Genomic DNA, 21815 nt, shown 5'->3' with positions numbered 1-21815 from the left:
CAGTTTCGGATTTTCACCAAAACTGAATCAATTCTTCCTCGTCACACACCCAATGTGTTCACCAAGCTTCGGCCGAATCCGTCCACAACTTTTTGAAATATCGTGCTATTTATCATTTCAGGCCCGATCCCTCAATGGTGAAGAATCACTTAAAAAATTTCAGGAGCCAGATCCGGATCTTCACCAAAATGTAATCAGTTTGTCCTTGTCACCCACCCAACCGCCTCGCCTTAGGATCTTAAGGTCCTGAGTTTCAGCACCATTGGCTGCTGAATCAACACCAGGTGGGGTTGACTCAGCCCATCATCCTTCCGAGATCGGCAAAATGAGTACTCGTGTACTGGTAGAATGGCACAGCATCAGCGGCACAACCACGCTTCCAAGAAATGATAGCTACCTGGCAGCGAAGCTACCATACGCAAGAACAGAACAAATCCAACCTGGCCACCAAATTTCATCCCAATCCATCCACAACTTTTGAGATATCCTGACTTTTTTTGAAATGTTATCACACAAACAAACAAAGACAGGAAAAACACCTCCTCCTTCCACCTTCGGTGGCAGAGGTAAAAAAAAAAAAGAAAAAAGAAAAAAAAAAAAAAGAAGACATTTTGGTGGTTCAGCATGCCGACCCAAACAAACCTCAATATTTTGTAAGTTCCTTTGTTTATTTCCCAATTCTTTCATTAATTATTTTGGTTGCATCATTAGATCAATTATAATGAACTTCCATCCTGTTTCTACTTTTCAATTATAAATTTTAGAATCGTTATTTTATAGATTACGACACCACACAGCTTCCCGCTGCCGAGGCCTTTTATCAGAACTTGGATTGCCCTAAAGTCTTGAAAGTTTGCCCTAAAGTTTGACTCAAACCAACACAAGTTCAAAATGGCGGTGTGGTGTATTTGCAGCCTCGCGTATTGATATGCAGTGTGGAATAAAATAGTTCCTGGCCCGCCACTTCCCGTGCCTGTCATGATTTTGTCAAGCTCCACTTAATCCTATTGCATACGTAATAAACTGGTGACAAGGATGGGATCTCTTTGCTGCGGTAAAGTTATTTGAACTACGCTGAGCTGCTTTGAAAGTCCAAGGCCTGCTGAGCTTCGCTGAAGCAGCAAGACAATGTTGGGGCCTGGAGCGTTGAAGGCAGTGGAACTCAGACTGAGTGAGTGGGCAACATTTGTGTTGCGTCACAAAGCAATGGCAAATTATAAATCGGTAGCAAAGCCGTTTGATTAAGGGCGGGAAGACTGGCCAACATATTCGGAGAGGCTGGAGCAATATTTTCTGGTGAATGGCATTGCTGGTGAAAGACAGGTGCCAGCGTTTCTTAGCGTAGTTGGCAGCAAAATGGACGGGCTGCTTCTGAATCGCACTGCACCGGACTAGCCATGCACAAAGCCTTATGGGGAATTGGTGAAAATTCTCTGGGTTCATTTATGCCCAAAACCCAGCATAATTGCAGAGCGATTTCGATTCCACAAAAGTGATCAGCATGACAGAGAATCGATATGTGATTCTGTCACCGAATTGAAAAGGTTGGCTCAGCACTGTGACAGGTGACAATCTAAATGACACATTACGAGACGGGCTCGTCTGTGGATTGACGAGTGAGAGTATTCAGAAGCGACTGTTGTCAGAAAGTGAGCTTCATTTCCGGAGAACTGTTGAAATAGTGATCGTCATGGAAACTGCTGCAAAAGACTGTGGAGTTACGGAATAAGAGAGGACCCGAGGTCCACAAGATGACTACTAAGCCTAGGGCCACACCTTCCAGGTCGTCTGGTGCCCATAGTGATGGAAATTACAGGGGGTCTTGTTTCAGATGCAGAAGGAAACACCACCCTGATGCTTGTTATTTCAAGCACGCGGGGTGTTATAACTGTCACTTGAAGGGTCATGCTGCAAGAAGATGCCGGAAGTCTGGTAAGAAAAGGAACGCAAATGCACATACTGTGAGTCGTAGCAACAGTAACAGTGACCAGGAAGACTCACTTGTAGCCAACATTTGAACCAACCATGTCAACAAGTTGGATGTCATCTTGATTCACCTCAAGGTGGCGGGGAGAAATCTACGTATGGAGTTGGACATTGGCTCGACAGTCTCTGTCATTTCATTGTGTGAGTACTCCAAACTGTACAAACATCTGAGACGAAAGACCAGTACAGCTGTACTTCGTACTTTTACCGGTGAGCAAATTAAACCAAAAGGCAAGCTACGTGTGCTGGTACAGGACAATCAGCAGTCCGATGTGCTGGATTTGGATGTTGAAGATCAAGCTCAACTGGCACACTGTCAAGTCAATACATGTCAACTCAACCATTTCCGGATCGACTGATGCTCAATTGAAACACTTAACCAGTACTTTTCAGGATGAAGAGGTCTTCAGGATTAAATTGAGAGTCACTAAAGCAAGGTTGAGCTTAAAGACGAACAGTAAGCCAGTGTTTCACAAGGCAAGGGCCAGCTCCATATGCATTACATCCAAAAATAGACGCTGAGCTTCAACGATTGGAACAGGCAGGCATTATCTCCAAGGTAGAATGGAGTGGTTGGGCCTCGCTCATTGTCCTTGTTGTGAAGCAAAATTAAGATAATTAGGCTTTGTGGGGATTTCAAGGTATTGATAAATTCCTTACTTCGGGTGGATCAATACCCACTACCATCTGTGGAGGATATACAGTACTGGCAATATTGGCAGGAGAAAAGAAGTTCTCCAAGCTTGATTTACGCCAAGCTTATCTTCAGATGGAAATGGAAGAAGACTCCAAGAAGTACCAAACAATCAATACACACAAGGGTCTGTACCAGTACAACAGACTGGTGGTTGGGGTTGCATCAGCCCCTGCAGTGTGGCAACATACCATGGATCAGGTATAAGCAGGAATACCAAAGGTACAAGGTCTCATCGATGATATAATCATCACCGGGAATTCAGACGGTGAACAATTTCAAATTTTGGGACTCGCTTTACAGAGGCTAAGACAGACAGCATAACCTTCGGGTAAACCTAGACAAATGTGTTTCTCAAAGAAAAGCTAACCTATTGCATGCATGAAATCACTGCGGAAGGGTTAAGTAAGACATCTGACAAAGTAAAGGCGATGGCTGAAGCACCAAAGCCTAAAGATGTCCCACAACTTCACTCCTTTCTCGTGTTGGTAAATTATTCTCATCGTTTCCCTCCAAATTTGTCAACACTTCTCCATCTGTTACACCAGCTACCATAGAAAGAACACACATGGAATTGGACAAAGGCTTGCAAGAAAGCATTTACGGAGGTAAAAACGATGATTGCTTCTGATGTAGTACTTACGCATTATGATCCGAACAGACCTCTACGACTTGCCAGTGATGCGTCACCATATGGTCTAGGGAGTGTACCCTCTCATGTCATGAATGATGGTGAGGAATGACCAATAGCCTTTGCATCCAGGTCAATAACCTCATCAGAGAAAAATTACTCACAGATAGATAAGGAGGCATTAGCTCTTACCTGGGAAGCAAAAAAAAAAGTCACCATTATGATTTTGGCAGGACGTTTACCATAGTCACTGGCAATAAACCCCTGCTACCCATCCTCCACCCTCACAAAAGCATACCAGTGATGACAACTGCACGTTTGCAATGATATGCATCGTTTTTAGCTGGACATGACTATCACATTGAATACAAGAGTACGACTGATCATGGTAATGCAGATGCCCTGTTTCTGGTGGTGGTTGATGCACATTCCAAATGGCCACAAATTTATGTCGTGAAGTCAACTACGTAACAACAGACCATCACCAAACTGCACGAGATTTTTGCCAGGAATGGTGCACCTGAACAGCTCGTATCTGACAATGGTCCTCAGTTCACAGCGGATGAATTTAACCTCTTCATGAAACGAAATGGAATGAAACACATTCAGTCTGCCCCTTCCCATCCAGCCACAAACGTGCTGGCTGAACATTTTGCCCAAAAAACTTTCAAACAAGCTTTTCGCTCTGCAAGGGAAGAGGACACCACTGAAGCAAAGTTAGCCCGTTTCCCGATATCCTACCGGAACGCTCCTCATGCAACAATCAGTGAGAGTCCTGCAAAGATGTTTCTTGGCAAAGCACTGCATACTAGATTGGATGCGGTTAAACCTAATGTCAGAAAAAGGGTCAAAGATAGACTTTTTCAACGGGCCCTTGGTGGAAGTAAAGGCAACATGCATGCATTTCTGGTAGGACAGCCTGTTCTTGTGCATGACTACCGTCAGGACCACAAGTTGGTAACTGGTAATGTAAGGTCGAGACAGGGTCCCTAAAATTATGATGTTGCGGTTGGACCCTGCGTTTGGAAACGGCATGTGGACCAAATGCAGGATACCAGGCTGAGTGGTGAAGTTCAACCTTTCCAATCAGCAGACCCTCCTATAAGAATGGAGTTGGAGGCATCGGGGTCACCTGAGATGATACCTGCACCAGCGGAAGCATTTCCCGCTGAGACCGATGCTGTACTGGCATCAACAGATGCTGCATCTCAACCAACCGAGATAGCTCTGGGGACAAGGTGGTGTCTGCAGACACACCATAGGCATAAGGCCCCAGAGAGATTAGATCTGTGAATCAATTCAGTTATGGGGCAGAATAATCCCCTCAAAATCTCAAGCCAGGGTAGATTGTACCCCTGTGCTAAATCCACTCAATGGTACATTTCAGTTACCTACTGTAAGTGATTGATTGCAATGTTCTATTGGTATGATGCTCTTGTAATGTCCGATTATGCTATTTTATGGCGTTCATCAAATGAGTAAAATGTTCATTTATTGTCGTGTGGGTTGACCCGTTAGTGTGGGATTAGATCTTGAAGGGAGGAAATGTGGTGTATTTACAGCCTTGCGTATTGATATGCAGTGTGGAATAAAGAGGTTCTGGCCCGCCATTTCCCATGCCTGTCATGGTTACGTCAAGCTCCACTTAATCCTATCGCATACGTAATAGGCTGTCCAAGTCCAGTTATTATATACCTCAGCACCAGGTACAAAGTGGTCATTTTGTCATGTCAATGCACGTTTGAGTGGAGGCCCATTAAACTGACCTCCACAGACCTCACTCTGACTTGGTTCACCTGACAAAATTTGTACATGGTTACCGGTGATTATTCAGTTGGAGTCAAATGAGTTTCCAAATGGAAATCTGAACTTTATACCCCTCCTCCCCCCAAACTTATCAGGTTGGATAGCAGAGTTTGCTTCTCTGTGGCTCAAATGTTCTTGTCATACTTGCATAAACAGATTTCATTCCATTTCCTATTTTCTTCAAATTCCACATTCTCATTTCCCAAGTAACCACAATTATCTAACCACACAATCCCCTGGCATTACGGATGGAACGCTCGCATTTATATTGCTCAAGTATATATGTAAAGAATGAGATACAAGGCCTGTTGCATCCATTAAAAACGGAACTTATGATGAACCATTTAATGCTTCCTCTGCTACAACACACACAAATGCACAATGAGGCAGCTCTTTCCATAATAAAGCACAGCTGAACCAGCAATTCCTGGAAACGCTGCCAAAGCAAAATTCAGCTGGATGGGGCAGTGATACAAGTATGAAGCACAGTGTCGAAAGTCACATCATACATCAAACTGCTAAAGAGGGACAGAAGGCATTTGAAGTGCTGACAGCAATACGATTCAGCAGATTCTTTGGAGTAAATGAGGACTGGAAACAAAAGGTTTGAGCACAGGCAAGAAAATTATCACATAGAAGGTCAGAATCATTGTTGATTTGAAATAAAATCTACCTTATGGCTCAATCCTACAAAAAATCTGCAATCTGACACTGGCTTTGACACCAATACAAATTTTCATTCTGGACCCTCAGTATCAACAAGCTACATGTCGAACAAACCGTTTCAAATGGAGCACCGCACTGCCATTGGAGCATTTAAATTGCATCAGATGTGGCAATAAATATGAATCTTTGCTCACAGCTTGCGGGCTCGATGACATAAAAGACGCCATTTGTATTTTTGCCGTCGCCATTTAGAATCCCATGCGGGCACGGGCAACTTACTCGTACACGTCAATACATCTTCAAACCATAATAGCTTTTCTTCTGGAGACACAAAATTTATGGCTTTTGTCATAGTCCTCAAAGACCCCTCCCAAAGACGTTTTGCTTCAGGAATATAGTTATATAGGGGAAAAAAATTGAAGGGATAAGGAAGGATTTCTAACCATAGTTTTTCTGCTTTTTGCAATTTGCAACATCAGAGGTGGAAAATTGTTCTGGCAGCACAAAATTCCTTAACTAAACTTTTCCATTAAATACTTAATTATTGAGAATTATGCAACAGCTGTTGTACTTCCTTGTATTAATAGTCTGTAGAAATTACCCCCCTCACAATCCCAAAAGGTGGACTCCAATTAAGCATTTGTGTAGTCGAGGGAACCGTGAACCTACCTTTCATCTTGAAAACGTATCCGAATCCTCCATAAAGTAGCCAAATTGCTGCCTTTGCCTTTTCTGATCCACATTGATAACTTATGCCTACATCTCAAGTCGCTTCACATAAGCTTTTCCCTTTAAAAGCCCTCCAGACAACACAGACCAATTTTAACCCTCCCATATAACTCCAATGGTCAAGTCCAGCTCAAAACCACAGTGCACCGAGAGGGACCCGGCACTTCCTCTTTTGTCGCACTGTTAAGGTACTAAAGGTTGGAAATATAAGACCCACGTTGGGAAACAACCTTAATGAGATAGACATCCGAAGGAATTACGTCTCGTCGCACAAAGGGATTTTTTCGGCAGAACTGAGGTACGTTACCATACCGTTCCTCGGCAGAAACGTACCTCGGTTCTGCCGAAAAATCCCTTTGTGCGACGAGACGTAATTCCTTCGGATGTCTATCTCATTAAGGTTGTTTCCCAACGTGGGTCTTATATTTCCAACCTTTAGGGTGCTTCAGACGTTTATTTCCTTTGGGTTTTATGTGTTGTACTGTTTGCAACCTTGCTTAAGGCCCAGTCACACCTTGACGTTTTAGCCAGCAATGGCAACGTATCAAAATGTATGTAAAACGCTGGCTTACACTGAACTTTTGATGTTTTTTTTTTTTAAGATTCGGACGTATTCATAACGAGTTGGTCGTATGCATAACATATTAGTAACGGACACAGAACGTTTTGTTGTCTTATAGATAACTTATACCAACGAATGCTTAGCCTGTTGTCGGCATTCACAACATATGCCCAACGATAGTCTAACTTATGCATAGCGCGTTGCACGTATCGCCGACGATCACGTGGCGTAGCCTATTAAAAGGCTGCCGCACAACGATTCAAATCATAACCGCCGGAGAAATGGAAGTGTCAACATCGCAGTCACACCTTGGCGATCTTGCCAGCGTATGCCGACCTCTGAAAAATGCGTCTAAAACGCTGGCGCATGTCGAATATGGTATGGGTAAGTTTGGTATACGTGAATACCCAGTGTGTACCCCGGTCAGAATAGGTACACCCTATCCCTGCGTGCCGTAAAAGGCGACTAAAAGGGTTGGCGTCAGGAAGGGCATCCGGCCATAAAAACATCGCCTCAAAAGGAAACCATGACGAGTACAACTGATGGGCAGGGTACAGCCCGAAGTACCCCGTGGAGGTCCTCACCCCCTCTCGTTAAAACTCAAGGTGGGGAACCCGATCGAAGCAAAGGAGGAAATTTTTCCATTTATGATGACCAATCGTCTGATGCCCCACGTGGAGATCGGTTTCTGAGGTTTAGTACATGGAATGTAGGGACAATGACAGGGAGATCTGGAGAAGTGGTTGAAACATTGGTCAGAAGAAGAGTGGACATATGTTGTGTGCAGGAGACACGGTGGAAGGGAAGTGGTGTGAGAATGGTGAAGGGAAGGCAGGGGCAGAAGTACAAGTTTATGTGGCAAGGGTGCCTGGAAGGCATGCATGGTGTTGGTGTAATGTTTTCTGAGGAGTTTGTAGACAGTGTAGTGAGTGTGACTAGAGTGAGTGAAAGGTTTATGATGGTGAGAATCGTGATCGGAAATCTCTTGGTGAACGTCATCTCGGGATATGCCCCACAGGTCGGTCGAAGCGATGAAGAGGAGAACATGTTCTGGTGTGCGATGGAGAAGTTAATGGAAAATGTGAAAGATGAGGAAGTTGTTGTGGTTGGAGGAGACTTGAATGGACATGTGGGAAGGAGTCCAGATGGTTTTGAGGGAGTCCATGGGGGTTATGGATATGGTGTGAGAAATGGAGAAGGTGAAAGGATCTTGGAGTTTGCTGATGGAGCTGATTTGTTGCTCTGTAATACTCAATTCCAGAAAGCGAATAATAAGCTTATTACAAACACGTCAGGTGGGTTGACGACAACCATTGACTACCTGATGGTGCATCAGCGAGATAGGGGAAACCTCCGGGACACAAAGGTGATCCCAGGGGAGGAGACCGTTTCGCAGCACCACCTGGTTGTCTGCGATATAAGGGTGAAAGGTGCACGGAGAATTCGGCGGGTGAAGTACCAACCAAGGATGAAGGTGTGGAGGTTGAAAGAGGCGACAGTGAAGGAAGCATTAAGAGAGAGGCTGAGTATGGTTGAAGATGATGTGGTTGAGCTTGAAAGTGGTTGGATGTCAATGAAAGATAGTCTATTGGGAGCCGTTGGTGAGGTATGTGGATGGACAAAAGGACCACCGAGGCACTTGGAAACATGGTGGTGGGGTGATGAAGTTGGAAAGACGATTGAAGAGAAGAGGAAGAAGTTCAAGGAATGGCAAAAGGCAAAGGATACGGTGGAAGAAGAGGCAGCACATGAAAGTTATAAGGAAGCCAAGAAGGCTGCAAAGAAAGAGGTTGCAAAGGCGCAGGAGGCCCATAGGAAAATGTTTGGAGAACGCTTGGATTCGGAGGAGGGTAAGAGAGCGGTATTCAGGATCGCAAAGCAGAGAGAGATTTGATGTGACGGGGGTGAGTTGCTTGAAGGATGAAGTGGGACAAATCGTTGTGGATTCAGATGGAATTAAAGGAAGATGGAAGAGATATATGGAAAGGCTGTTGAATGTAGAAAATGAATGGGATAGAAACATCGAGAGTAACCCAGTTTTAGGACCAGCAGAGAAGATAACTGAGAAGGAAGTTGAGGAAGCTATAAGAGCAATGAAGAGTAGAAAAGCAGGAGGGCCGACGGGAGTTGTGGGAGATATGTTGAAGGCAGCGGGAAGTTGGGGTGTGAAGAGAATGACAGAGATCTGTAATCTGGTGGTGAAAGAAGGCCGCATTCCAGTGGATTGGGAACTGAGTACCCTCGTCCCTCTGTACAAGGGGAAAGGTGACCCTCCGGACTGTGGCTCCTATAGAGCAATAAAGTTATTGGAGCATGGAATGAAGGTATTGGAAAGGGTGTTGGAGAAGAGGATAAGGAAGAAGGTAAAGATTGACGAAATGCAGTTTGGATTTATGCCAGGAAGAGGAACGACAGATGCAATTTTTATTGTAAGGCAGTTGCAGGAGAAGTACATGGAGAAGAGGAAGAAGTTGTTTTTTGGGTTTGTTGATCTGGAGAAAGCATTTGATAGGGTCCCACACGAAGTAATGGCATGGGCATTGAGGAAGTTAGGAGTGGAGGAATGGTTGATCAGAGTAGTGATGGCCATGTACGAGAGAGCACGCACAGCTGTAAGGACGAAGGATGGGAACAGTGGTGAGTTTGAGGTGAGGGTAGGAGTGCACCAGGGGTCGGTACTAAGTCGACTTCTATTTGTAGTTGTGATGGAGGTGCTGGCTCGGAGGGTAAAGGAGGGTTTACCGTGGGAGCTGCTGTATGCAGATGATCTGGTGTTGATTGCAGAGAGTATGGATGGACTGAAGGAGAAGATGATCAAGTGGAAGGAATGTATGGAGGCAAAAGGTTTGAAGGTGAATATCGGAAAGACGAAGGTGATGGCAAGTGGTAAAGCATGTGGTGAGTTGGAAAGGACTGGGAAGTGGCCGTGTGCTGTGTGCAGGAAGGGTGTCGGAGTGAACTCCATTCAGCGTACAGTGTGTGCTGAATGGGTTCATCGAAAATGTAGTGGGGTGAGAGGGTCATTAACCAGTGTGACATTCAAGTGTAAGGTGTGCATAGAGGGAGCAGCAGATGAAGGAATTGTTGAGTTGGATCTTGGAGATGGTGTGAAGCTGGAAGGGGTGAAAACATTTTGCTATCTCGGAGACATGCTGAATGGAGAAGGTGGATCAGACTCTTCGACGGTTGCTAGAGTGAGATGTGCATGGAAGAAGTTTCGGGAACTGAGTGGCGTGCTGACAAAGAGGGGAGTGTCGTTGAAGCTGAAGGGAAAGGTGTATGCTGCATGTGTGAGGAGTACGATGATTTATGGGAGCGAGACATGGGTACTGAACATGGAGCAGCAACAAAGGCTGGAAAGGGTGGAAATGCGAATGGTTCGGTGGATGTGTGGAGTATCGTTGAGAGAGAGGAAGACAAATGATGACTTGTGGAAGATGATGGGAATAGAGTCTGTGATGGAGGTTGTGAAGAGAAACAGGTTGAGATGGTTGGGTCATGTGTTGAGGAAGGATGAAAGTGACTGGGTGAGAGGAGTGTTGGAAATGAGTGTAGTCGGAAGTAGAGGACGGGGAAGACCGAGAAAAACTTGGCTAAATGTGGTGGAAGAGGAAATGTGGGCAAGGGGATTAAGAAGGGGAGATGCAGAAAACAGGGTAAAGTGCAGAAGATTGTCATGGGGCCCGCAACGCTAACCCCTGCTTTAGCGGGGAAAATGGCCTTTAAATGCGTGTGTGTGTGTGTGTGTGTGTGTGTGTGTGTGTGTGTGTGTGTGTGTGTGTGTGTGTGTGTGTGTGTGTGTGTGTGTGTGTGTGTGTGTTATACATGAATAGAACGCGAAAGTACGCTATCATACATCGTAGTAAGTGGAGTACGTCTTGAAATTTTAAACGTGTTAAAAATTTTTTACGACGTACTTGCCGTATGCCTCACACGTTCTGCATGCGATGGGAATAAGTTGTACGCATGATATGCGATCGTTGGCACACGTCGACAAAAGTTACTTGTAAGTTACTCATAAGTCGAAACACATCGAGGTAATGGTTAGCGTCAGTGTTCCAGACTCCCTGGTTTTTTTTTTTTTGGTTTTTTATCTTGCCAAAACGAAGTTTTTGCAAGATATGTTAGTCAGCTTGTATGCTTTTTTTTGTTGTTGTTTGTAATCAGGTATCGATCACTCTGCAGAGCACAGTCATCATTGGAAATTTTTGTAACTTTGCATATCAGAGGCCTATAGAGGTCCCTTTCAGCGGATAAAAATTTCAAGGTCAAGGTCAAAGGTCAAGGTCACTTTGTCGCAAATCAGGGGAGTCGACGAAACCCGTATTTTTTGAGTAATTTTGATCGGATCGTCTTCAAACTTCATGCGAATATAGTTCATGGTCTGGCGCTCAGCTGCTTAATTTTTGGTGGCGATCGGCCTTGACCTTCATGGTTAGCGCTGGAGGTCGAAAGTTTTTGACCCCAAGGTCAAATTTTGAAATCTTAGATACCATATCGAGTAATACATCATGTGAAAGCGCTTGATAAGTGCTTTCCAGATCTGTCAAAAGTTTGACGCTATGACGTCATTTGATGACGTCATGACGAAAAAACGGATTTTCCATGAAAATTTTATTTCCTCAGTTCTCATCAAAATCTCTTGATATTTCATGTACAACGGTCCTGGAGAGATACTATTAACCGTACGAAAATATAAAGGTCAAGGTCACAAAAAGGTCAACGAAACCCTTATTTTTTGAGTAACTTTAATCGAATAAATAAGTCACTCATGTTCACATTTTGGCAAGATAATGGTCACCCTGGGGGTGACATTGGTTATTTTTTCTTCGGTATGACGGTGATGTTGACACTTCGATTTCTAGTGCGGTTATAATATAATATAATTAATAGGCTGCCGCTCAACGATTTAAATCATAACCGCAATAGAAATCTAAGTGTCAACATCACCGTCATACCGAAGAAAAAGAAAAAAGAAAAAAAAAAACCAGGGAGTCTGGAACACTGACGCTCACCATTACCTCGATGCGTTTCAACTTATGAGTAACTTACAAGTAACGTGTGTGGACGTGTGTCAAAGATCGCGTAACGTGCCGCCAACACGTTACTCATAGGTTAGAAATAAGTTTCGGGTACGCTAAACATTACCTCGACGTGTTTCGACTTATGAGTAACTTACAAGTAACGCGTGTCGACGTGTGTCAACGATCGCACAATGTGCCTACAACTTATGGCCAGCGTAGTGGAACTTGTGAGTCATACGCTGGCATAAGTCGTAAAATTTCAAGCATGCTAAAATTTGAGGACAATCGCAAAGTACAATGATGAAATCCAGCGTTCTACGACATATGGCAGTGTTTTTCAGCGTGCTCTCAATGTTTCCAAAACTTACCCATAACGTATTCGACATGTGCCAGCGTTTTAGACAATTTTTTCAAAAATCGGCATAAGCTGGCTAAAACGTCAAGGTGTGACTGGGCCTTTACCAGTGGTTCTGGAAAATAATTTGATAAAATAATGCTTCCATGCTCAGACCAAACCTTTTGTTTCAAAATTTTGTCTGACTGCCTGAGTTTAACCTGAACAGCGTTTTTCCCTTAGTTTTACAGATGTTTCAGTACAACTTAGTTGGCATTTACCAACGTTTATGAAGGTAACCATGAATCTGAACCAAGCCTCTCAGTCCCTCCTTGAGCAGCCGGTTGGGGTGGCTCATTGCCTTGGCACCAGGCAGCAGTGCTCTTACAATCACAAAATGCTTCAGGCCTGCTGTTCCACTTTCCGACCCCGGATCTCAACAGCAGGACCGAGCACAGTGCCCCCTACCCTACAGGCAGTGGTGTCTCCCCACCCAACCCAAATATTCCCATCAACAGGTGGTAGTGTCCCCACCACCTACCCAATAACAAAGCCCAAGGGGATGACCTCCTTGGGTTTTATCCTTGCCACCCAAGGTGACCCTTCATCTTCTTTGGAATGATCTTCTGAAGAGATAACCTCACCACATGTACAGCAAGCCAATCCATTTGGACACTGGGACTGAGTCTTCTGCAGTTATAGCGAGGAAATCAGAATTTTTTGCTACCTCGATAACTGGCTGCAAGTGGCAGGGTCAGAGCAGCTCCTCCAGAACCAGTTACAGACAACCATCACATTAGTCAAATCTCTTGGCCTCCAACAGTTGGGAGAAGTCCAGTATGACTACTTCCCAATTCCCCTCTTTCCGAGGGGTGGACGAAGATATTCCAGCTCAGCTGGCACATCCGTGCACCCATCAGATAGAGAATATCCAATTGAGCTAATCTCAACTCAGCTCTTTGCAGGTGGCTCTGGCAAATGTCCGGCATGAGTTCCAAGGCCTCCTCACCAGTTTTGTGGATCTGATACCAGATTGCAGGCTCCACATGTGGCCGGCACATACCTACCCTCTACGTCACTGCCCTATTTTCATGCAAATAACCCGTGGGCTACACGTTAAATTACGTAGTTATAAAAATTTCACCTGCGGGGTATACGATGTTTCACCATACGGAACGTGACATAACCAAAGGGGGCCAAGTTCAATTATTAAGGAGATGCAAAAAAGGGAAGTTTTTTTTTTTTAATGTATAATTGTAACAGCTTTAATTACAGTTCTTTCGCATATTACACACACACACACCTATATATATATATATATATATATATATATATATATATATATATATATATATATATATATATATATATATATATATATATATATATATATATATATATATATATATATATATATATATATATATATATATATATATATATATATATATATATATATATACAGTATAAAGATATACATATATAAATATATATTTAATTCCAAAGCTATTTCAGGTCACGTTCAGTAATCTTCCATAAAGTCCACAAAGTCTTGTCTTCAGTGTCGCTGCAAAACAGCTGAAGCAGCACGGAGTCAGCAAGTGTGGAGGTGTGTTCAGTTCCTAAATACTTTAATTATCACAACAACCCTTTCTCACGATATTCATTTCATGTCAATTGGTTATGAAAAGAGCCATTCGTTGGTCTGGCCCTTGACAACAAAGCTGTGTCAGCTACTGAAAAGAAGATCACGCATCTCCCAGCCATGTGAAAAGGAGAGCTGTTGTACAGAGTATACGTGCCTGAAATTTTCCGAGAGCACTTCTTAACCCCCCCCCCTCCCGGGTCAAGGGTATACCAGGGGGCGGGTCATTTGCATGAAAATAAGGTACTCATTCAAGGGGATCCTATGAACTTACCCATTCTGTCCCTCTCTCCCTCCCCCAGAAACTCAAGCTCACATCAAAATGCAAGAGCTGAAGGCTGCTTGGCTCGCTCTTCAGGGTTTTATAGCTGCGATGAAAGGGCAATCCATACTGATCAATAAGTACAGTACAAGTGTACGGTTACAACGTCTATTAAGAAACAGGGAGGGACTCACTCCTCCTTCCTCCCTTTGTCATTTGGCGATGGAGTTCTGGTCTGCCTCCTCTCCCAACTCTGCTCAGGAATTCCATAAAGGAACCCAGCCCATCTCAGAATAACACTGTGGATTCAGATCTGCAGGAAGCAGGCCATTCTGGAAGGGATGCCTCTTTCGCCACACAGTGCCATCATGAATCCACCCAAATTACCTACGATTCCCACTCGGCAGTTTTCAACAGATGCTGACAGGATCAAGAGGTGGATCTGGGTGTTTCCCCCTTAGGAAAGTTGGCTGATTTCCTTGTCTCCCTATTTCATAAGGGTTTACCTTTCACCACAATTAGGAGTTATCGTACAGCTATTGCAGCAGTTCACAGAGGTTTTCCAGACGGTTCTTCAGTTTCATTGAGCATCCTGACCAAACTTGTCAGATCCTTCCTTTTGAAGAGGCCTCCATTGAAACAGCCGATTCCTTCATGGAGTCTGATTTTGGTTCTGCTGGTCTTACTTCAAGTGTCATACGAATCATTAGATGCTGCGTCTGTGCAGCATCTGTTGGGAAAGATGGTCTTTCTTGTGGCTATCACCTCAGGACAGATGCAGCACCATCCATGCCCTCACCATGGGCAGTGGCCACATCCAGTTTGAGCAAATGTCTGAGGCTGATCCCTTGTGAAAATGTATTAACCAAAAACCAAGGACAGATTTCAGCTTCAGTGGAAGTCACCCTCCCAAACCTCCATTGAGAATTCACCTCCATTGAGAGAAAAAATAAAAATAAAAAAACACCGGGCTAGTGCCTGCGTGTATCGCCACAACTCTTCATCAGTGTGAGGGCACCATATGAGGCAGTTTCTTATGATATTGTCTCACGATGGATTGTATCAGCAATCCACCCAGCTGATTATAATGCCATCGTCACAGATGGAGGAAGGGCCCACGACATGAGAGAGATTAGCACTTCCTTCGGACTCTTCCAGGGTACAGCCCTTGATGACATCCGAAGGACAGCTGGGCTACTGGGCAAGTACTGACTCTTTTGTGTCATTTTACCTGATGTGTGTGCCAACCAGAGACTTCCGTTGCAAGAGCCTCCCCTCTCCATTGCTCGTCACACCTCTCACTAACGTCTTTAATTCCCTGAGGGGGGAATTGTCACCATTCCACCAGACTGCTGCTCTGTGCCAATCTAGCATATTTGAAGAGACTTCGCAGGTAGGTACAAGTTTATGCATGTCGATTGTAATGATTAGTCGTGACTACAGTATATTTACGAGTAACTGGTACCTCGTTGTCAAACTCACCCCACCTCCCCTCTAGTCTTGTAAACTGGGACCACGATGCGAGAGCTTTGTGGTCAACCAGTACTTCGTGGTGGTGCTCCTCAGGAGAAAGTGCTAGGTTGCTCACAATTCACTGTGGGTGCAAGCTGTAAGTGACCAATGGAGTTGTACAAGGGGGAGGTAAAATTGGTCTGTTACTTTCAGTTTATTTGAAGAGACCTGACAGGGAGGTTCAAGTTACTCATATAGATAGAATGATCACGACTGATCATTACAAGTCCCTCATTCAAGAAAACTCCCTTGCACACACACATTTTTCATGCCAGAAGCTTTCCTGAGGGAAAATTGAATTTTCCCAACAGAAGTTGGAAAAGCGCAGCTTGACCACCTTGAGAAACAACGCGAGGCAGATGTTTTGGGAATTACTCCAAAATGGCAAATAAAATTCATGTCAACCTGTTCCCAGCCCTTGCCCAATGAAGGGCAATTCCCACGTCAGCATCACCTTGTTTCTGAAGGTGGTAAACTTGCGCTTTACCAAATCCTGTTTGGGAAAGTCCATTGTTGTACTCTCCGCTGACGCAGTTCATCATTAATCTTAACCAAAACTAGTCTTCCTCATTACCGTTGCTGAGGCAGTATTCTATCACAATCAGTGATTGAAACATCCATCATCAGCAACACATCAAGCAGATCTCAGGTCAGGGTCAGGTATGAGAGCATGTGCCGGAGCAGCGCGTCGCTGCATCCACTTTCCACCAGTACTCAAGGGGCCTCCGTCTGGCCATCCCCCAGGCAGATGACTGGCCCATCTTCATATCCTTGAAATGATGATTAAACTGCTGCAACCACAAGGCACGTGGTCAGCCCATTAGCCTCCTCCACTCATGAGGCTCCCTCGCTGAGATAATCTGGTGAGCAGAATCAGCGTCAGAAAAACGAGCCACATGTTCATACAGCCGCAGCTGATGCTCACGGACTATGCAGGTAACAAATCTCATTTGAGTCTCTCTCAGCAACCGCTCGTTGGACACAAAGTCCGACCAGCGATAGACAAGGATTATCCGAAGAGACCTGGTACCAAAGGAATTAAGTCACCATCTCAGATCCCTGATCAGAGTCGAAGTCTCACATCCGTAGAGCAAGACTGGAAGCACCAAGGACCTGAAGACTTGGACTTTCGTCCTCCCGCATAGGTACCGACAGCACCACACCCCATGATCCAGTGAATCCATGACTCCCAGGCCCGACCCAGACGTTTATTGACCTCCGGTTCACAGCCAGCAGACACGAATCTCTCCGTAACCTCAACATCCTCACCACAAAGAGCTACAGACAAGATAGCAGCATCCATCCAAAGGAACAGGGGAAAGGGTAGATAATGTCATCATTCCAAAACCCCCTTCAATCTCAGAAAAATTACAATCGCATGATGAGTTTGTGTCACATATTGAAATAATCTTTCACACTTTATTCTCCCACATCTAGAATTGAAGGCTCAGGTGGAAAGATAATAGGTCACCTCATGTTTGTTGTATTAAGGTAATTGCATTGTTGGTGGCAAGCCCAGTTAGAGAACATTTTTTGTTTTGTTTTACAGGGTCGAAGGCTAATGGAAGAACCACACAAACACAATGGCAGACAACACAAGACTTACCTTCAGACAAACATAGCCCGTGACCTTGAAGGAAGTGACATAATTTCAAGGCATTCTGGGGTACCAATGACCCTATTTTGTAACATCACTTAACTGACCGTATTAGAAGATTTTCTGCAATATGATCCATACCTTAGTTACATATCTCATCACTGTTCGACTTTTCAAAGTTGACCAATTTTGATACTTTGGTCTACCGCTTCGTCAGATCTGCATAGCAAGCACACGTCCAATGAGTAACACAGACCAAGTGAAGGCATGTTTCTTAGCAATACCGGTGCCCTTCTTCAGTGTCCAATAATGTTCTTCGTGTGAATGCTTGCTTACTATGGTTCACTTCACCAACTAGTTACACAGGTGCAGTTTTTCCCTTACCAATGCACAATGAGCACGTGTGGTTTTTCAGCCGCCTCTTCAGAAATTCAGATAAGTATCGATTTTTTTTTACAATCAAACAGTGAAAAAACTGTCGCTTTCTTCATGAAGTTGGGTTTGGATTTTTAATTTAGGAGATACAAAAGAATAGACAACTTCCTAAATCAGCCTCGACACAGATGCGGTTCTTTGACCGATTACGAATGGTAAAACCCGAGCTCGATCAATTTCTAACTTCCGGGCTTGTCCAGATCTCCGGGAATTCATCATTCGGGTAAACACGGACAATCCATGCAAGTGTGGAAGTCTGTATTTTGTCAACTTATTTGAAATGGAAATAAATTGGCAACTTGAAAACTTAAATTTAGCGACGACATATAAAACCTATTTGCCGAACCAACAAGAGAGTCGATCATCTCGAACGATAAGTATAACAAGAGCGAGAATCGCTTTGCCATACATGGAGAATCCAATGAATGTTCGTTTATTTGTTGGGCGGTGTATAATGGCACGTTCGATGACCAAGATAATAAAAAATAACCCAATGCACATACATGAAGCAAAAACATGCAGACGGCTTATGTGCATATTTCATACTTTGTGGTTATATACATGGGATCATTTCAATTGCAGTGGGCCATGGACGAACACCCAAGCCTTAAGCCTGAGGCCTGCAGATCTAGGCCGCTTCATGCAATGGCAGCACATGATTTCAGTGGAGTCAGGCCAGTTGTCCAGCCAATGGGTGCATAGCAGTGGGGTGGAGTCAGGGCAGCTGAACACTGACCCATGTATAATAAGTGATATTTCCTAAGTCCAAAAATGGCATAACTTTGAAAAATTGATAAAACGCCTTGAAACTCAAACTTGATCTGTAACTTATCGTAATAAAGTCATGTACGAAGTTTCAGTTAAATATGTTAGAGGGTATGGGAAAGAAAGTTGGAAAAAAAAACAAAAAAAAAACAGGTGGAACAGATTAAGACAGACAGACAGACAGAGAGCAAAACTTATAGAGTGTCCTCCAGTGAATCCAGTAGGGGACGAATAAGCAGGAAATTCCTCGTTGTACCTGCTTTGGAAGCAACACCCAGTTTTCTACCAGAACATGGTCTCGAAGGCGAAACAGATTTGCTTCCAATGCATTCTTGATATCCCCACACCCTCCAATTCTTTTTTGCTTCTGGATCTTATCCACCCCCTGCATTCCTCCCGACCCCTCATCCTTACTCTCACATCCCTTGTTCTTCGTCTCGGTATATTCTCTCCCTCCTGCCCTGCTGTTGGCATTTCCCCCTTCTCTTTCGGCAGTTCCTTTTGTTATGTTGCATCCTGATCCGTTCTGTGTTCTCGCTCTTCCATGAGCCTTGACTGTATACAAAAACAACCACAAAAAAAAAGCTTGAATGGTAATTTGTCACATGGTCACTCAAAATATTACTGCACGGAAGTATCCCTGTCAAGGTCAAAACAAGCAATCTCCACATGACCCACTATATCTATTGTTTTCCAAATGGATTTTCCCTTGTTTATATCACCTTCTGAACCTCAAAAGAGAGTGAATAAATCTTGATCTACACATTCCAAATGGAACTTTGTGTGGAATTCCACCCAGCGAAATGAAGACCAACATTAAAGTGGCTTCGAGTGAAGCAAAAGTTTCAAGGGTTGGGTTGGCCTTTTCAGTTCAAACGCGATGTTGTCCATCGTCTACCATCGTCCTCATCATTCAAGCAAAATGTACCGCTATCTCTTGACGTCATCGGAAGCCATCCATTTATGATGTACGGGTATATTGTGGAATTTTTGAATTCCCCTCCTTCCCTTCCTTGGATGCAATGCTCCGTACATGTCTGACAAGACCCCTCGGTCTGATTAATTGTATGCCTTGCGAGTGGAAAGAGGGTTGGGGGACACCAACAGCAGAGTACAAGTCGAAATGATTTCAAGGGGAGGGGGAGGATGACACATGGAGGTGAACAAGCTGCACACAAGATGAATGAAACAGGAAGAGGAGGAAGGGGAAAGCAGGGATGAAACAGAAAAGAGGTGATGGAGAGGAGGAGGGGGGAGGAAATCACAATAACCTGGAAAAAAGCGAAGAAAAAAAAAATGCTGCGACGATTTCATTCCTTTGACATTTCCAATCCTTCATGTCCAATTCCCCCCCCCTCCCCATTCATCATTTCGCACTCTCATAGACCATAGTCCACATGCCTACGTAATAAATATACAGCAATGTGACAATTAGAAGGTCCTCATGAAGCCTTCGATAGAAAAAAAAACGTACTTTTCTGAGCCTGGAGAATCTCGGGGAAGTTGGACAGAAGACCTTGATACAGTGCCCCCACGTCGAGCAGCGGATGCATGTCGTGCTGCGCCTGCTGCGCCCACATCTCGCCGAGGGCCACGTAGGCAGCTCCGGTGCCGGCCATGGCCCGGCTCAGAGCGTCCGGGCCGCGCCTCTCGTCCAGTTCGAACGCCTGCGACAGAGACTCGCACACCGATCCGAGACGCGTGAAGTCCCGCCGGTAGTCGGACGCGTGCCGCCGCGCCAGTTCCGAGCCAACCGTGCCGAGGAGGGTCACGCTCTCATCCATCTTCTTGGCGAACGTTCGGAACGAGTCGGCGCGCAGTTCCACATCGTCCAAATCGAGGTGCGAGCCGGGGGGCGGCGCGAAGCACAGGTACACGTTGGGACCCACCGTCTGGTCACGCTCGGCGCGACGTTTACCCAGCTTCCAGGCACGCTCGTCCGTGCACGTGATGAAGTGCTGGAAGGCGTCGGAGCGCGAGAGCACCGGGTGCGCCGTCAGGTAGCACGTCCACAGCACGAGGCCGCGCCGCCGCTTCCGCACGAACTCGTCCTCGAAGCGACCGGTCGCCTGCTTCTCGGGCAGCTGGGGCACGCTCAGCACGGGGAACTTGTGCTGCAGACGCGTCTGCAACCAGTCGAACTGCTTGTAGCGGCGGCTCACGGACACGTGCGTGAAGCTCGGGGTCAAGCGGTACGCGATGAAGCTTTTCATGCCCTTGAACTTGGTCTGCTTGGTGGGTTCTTCGACGGAACACGTGAAAGGGCGCGGGTTTTCCTGCCACTCCGGTCCGCGCACACCCTCCACGATCTGGTTCTTGTCCCCCAGCACGCTGGCGCCGTCCCCGAGCGCGTACGGCAGCCCGTTGGCCGCAGCGCACACCGAACTGCCGGCCGTGGACGACGAGTCGTCCCAATCCGCGTCCCAGTCCTCTTGGTCGTCGACCCGCTCCGTGCTCGGCCATCCAGGCGTTCCCGCACTCGCGACGCTCTCGTGGCCCGAGAACTCCACGTACGTGGCCGGGAAGAGTCCCCTCTCACCTCGGCTGTTGATTCCCTCCACCCAGCCGTCTCCGACGGCGTCGTTCAGCACGGCGACCCTTTCATTCTCGTAGATGCTGATCTCCGCCGGGTTCTCGCTGTGGAAATCGTACAGCGCTTTGGCCGCACGCGACGCCGTGTGCGCACTACTTTTCATGCCGCCCGTGCCGATCCGCACCACTCACTCTCTCGGTGTCAAAGTATACAAAGTAGATCCAACAGAACCGATGAAGGCCGCTTTATGCTCGAAACGAGTGATCGAATCGTTCTTCGTTGAAACGATATCTGCCCTCATCTAATTAATTCCTTCACCGCCCTCACTCTCTTTCTCTCTCTCCTGCGCCCCGACCTCCTCGATCGTTGCTTTTGCATAACAGACACAAACAGCCAAAGAACGGATAAACAATGCAGTGCGGATCCAGCCTCGCCGAAGCTTCTTCTTGTTGAACAATTCCGAGCTGTACGTGGGAAGCGCGATGCACTGCAAGACGCGAACGTCGGTTCTTTGTACGACCGACTACCTTTTCACCCGCTCGGTTACTCTTTAAAAAAAAAAAAAGCAAAAGCACACGTAACGGAAAGTTATCCCACCGATAGACGCCTCCCCGTTTGGGTGTGGGCGGGGCAA

At 45.4% G+C, this 21815-nt stretch overlaps 1 protein-coding gene and 1 long non-coding RNA gene across 3 annotated transcripts in view; one reads left to right on the top strand and one right to left on the bottom strand.

The window, feature by feature from the left end:
* LOC147016950 (uncharacterized) overlaps positions 1-369 on the top strand; it is a 9664-nt gene extending 9295 nt beyond the window's left edge. The window contains exon 4 of the long non-coding RNA XR_015049255.1: positions 235-369. This is a non-coding gene — a long non-coding RNA (uncharacterized LOC147016950). The remainder of the gene's footprint in view (positions 1-234) is intronic.
* SNX33 (sorting nexin 33) overlaps positions 1-21815 on the bottom strand; it is a 27601-nt gene extending 5786 nt beyond the window's left edge. Inside the window, exons 1-2 of one of the 2 annotated variants that reach the window (XR_015049254.1) lie at positions 20123-21815; positions 16426-17129 (exon numbers count right to left, since the gene is read on the bottom strand). Coding sequence is in view for 1 of the 2 variants with exons in the window: in XM_085846184.1 (XP_085702310.1) it covers positions 20123-21344 (1222 nt within the window). In the remaining variant the exon portion in view is untranslated. The remainder of the gene's footprint in view (positions 1-16425; positions 17130-20122) is intronic. The other variant, XM_085846184.1, reaches the window with a different exon arrangement.

The sequence above is a fragment of the Eptatretus burgeri genome, chromosome 11 (genome assembly GCF_056783735.1).
Source record: "Eptatretus burgeri isolate ZD-2024b chromosome 11, Ebu_testis_v1, whole genome shotgun sequence".
Classification (NCBI taxonomy): domain Eukaryota; kingdom Metazoa; phylum Chordata; class Myxini; order Myxiniformes; family Myxinidae; genus Eptatretus; species Eptatretus burgeri.
This window is presented reverse-complemented; position numbering and strand designations above follow the sequence as displayed.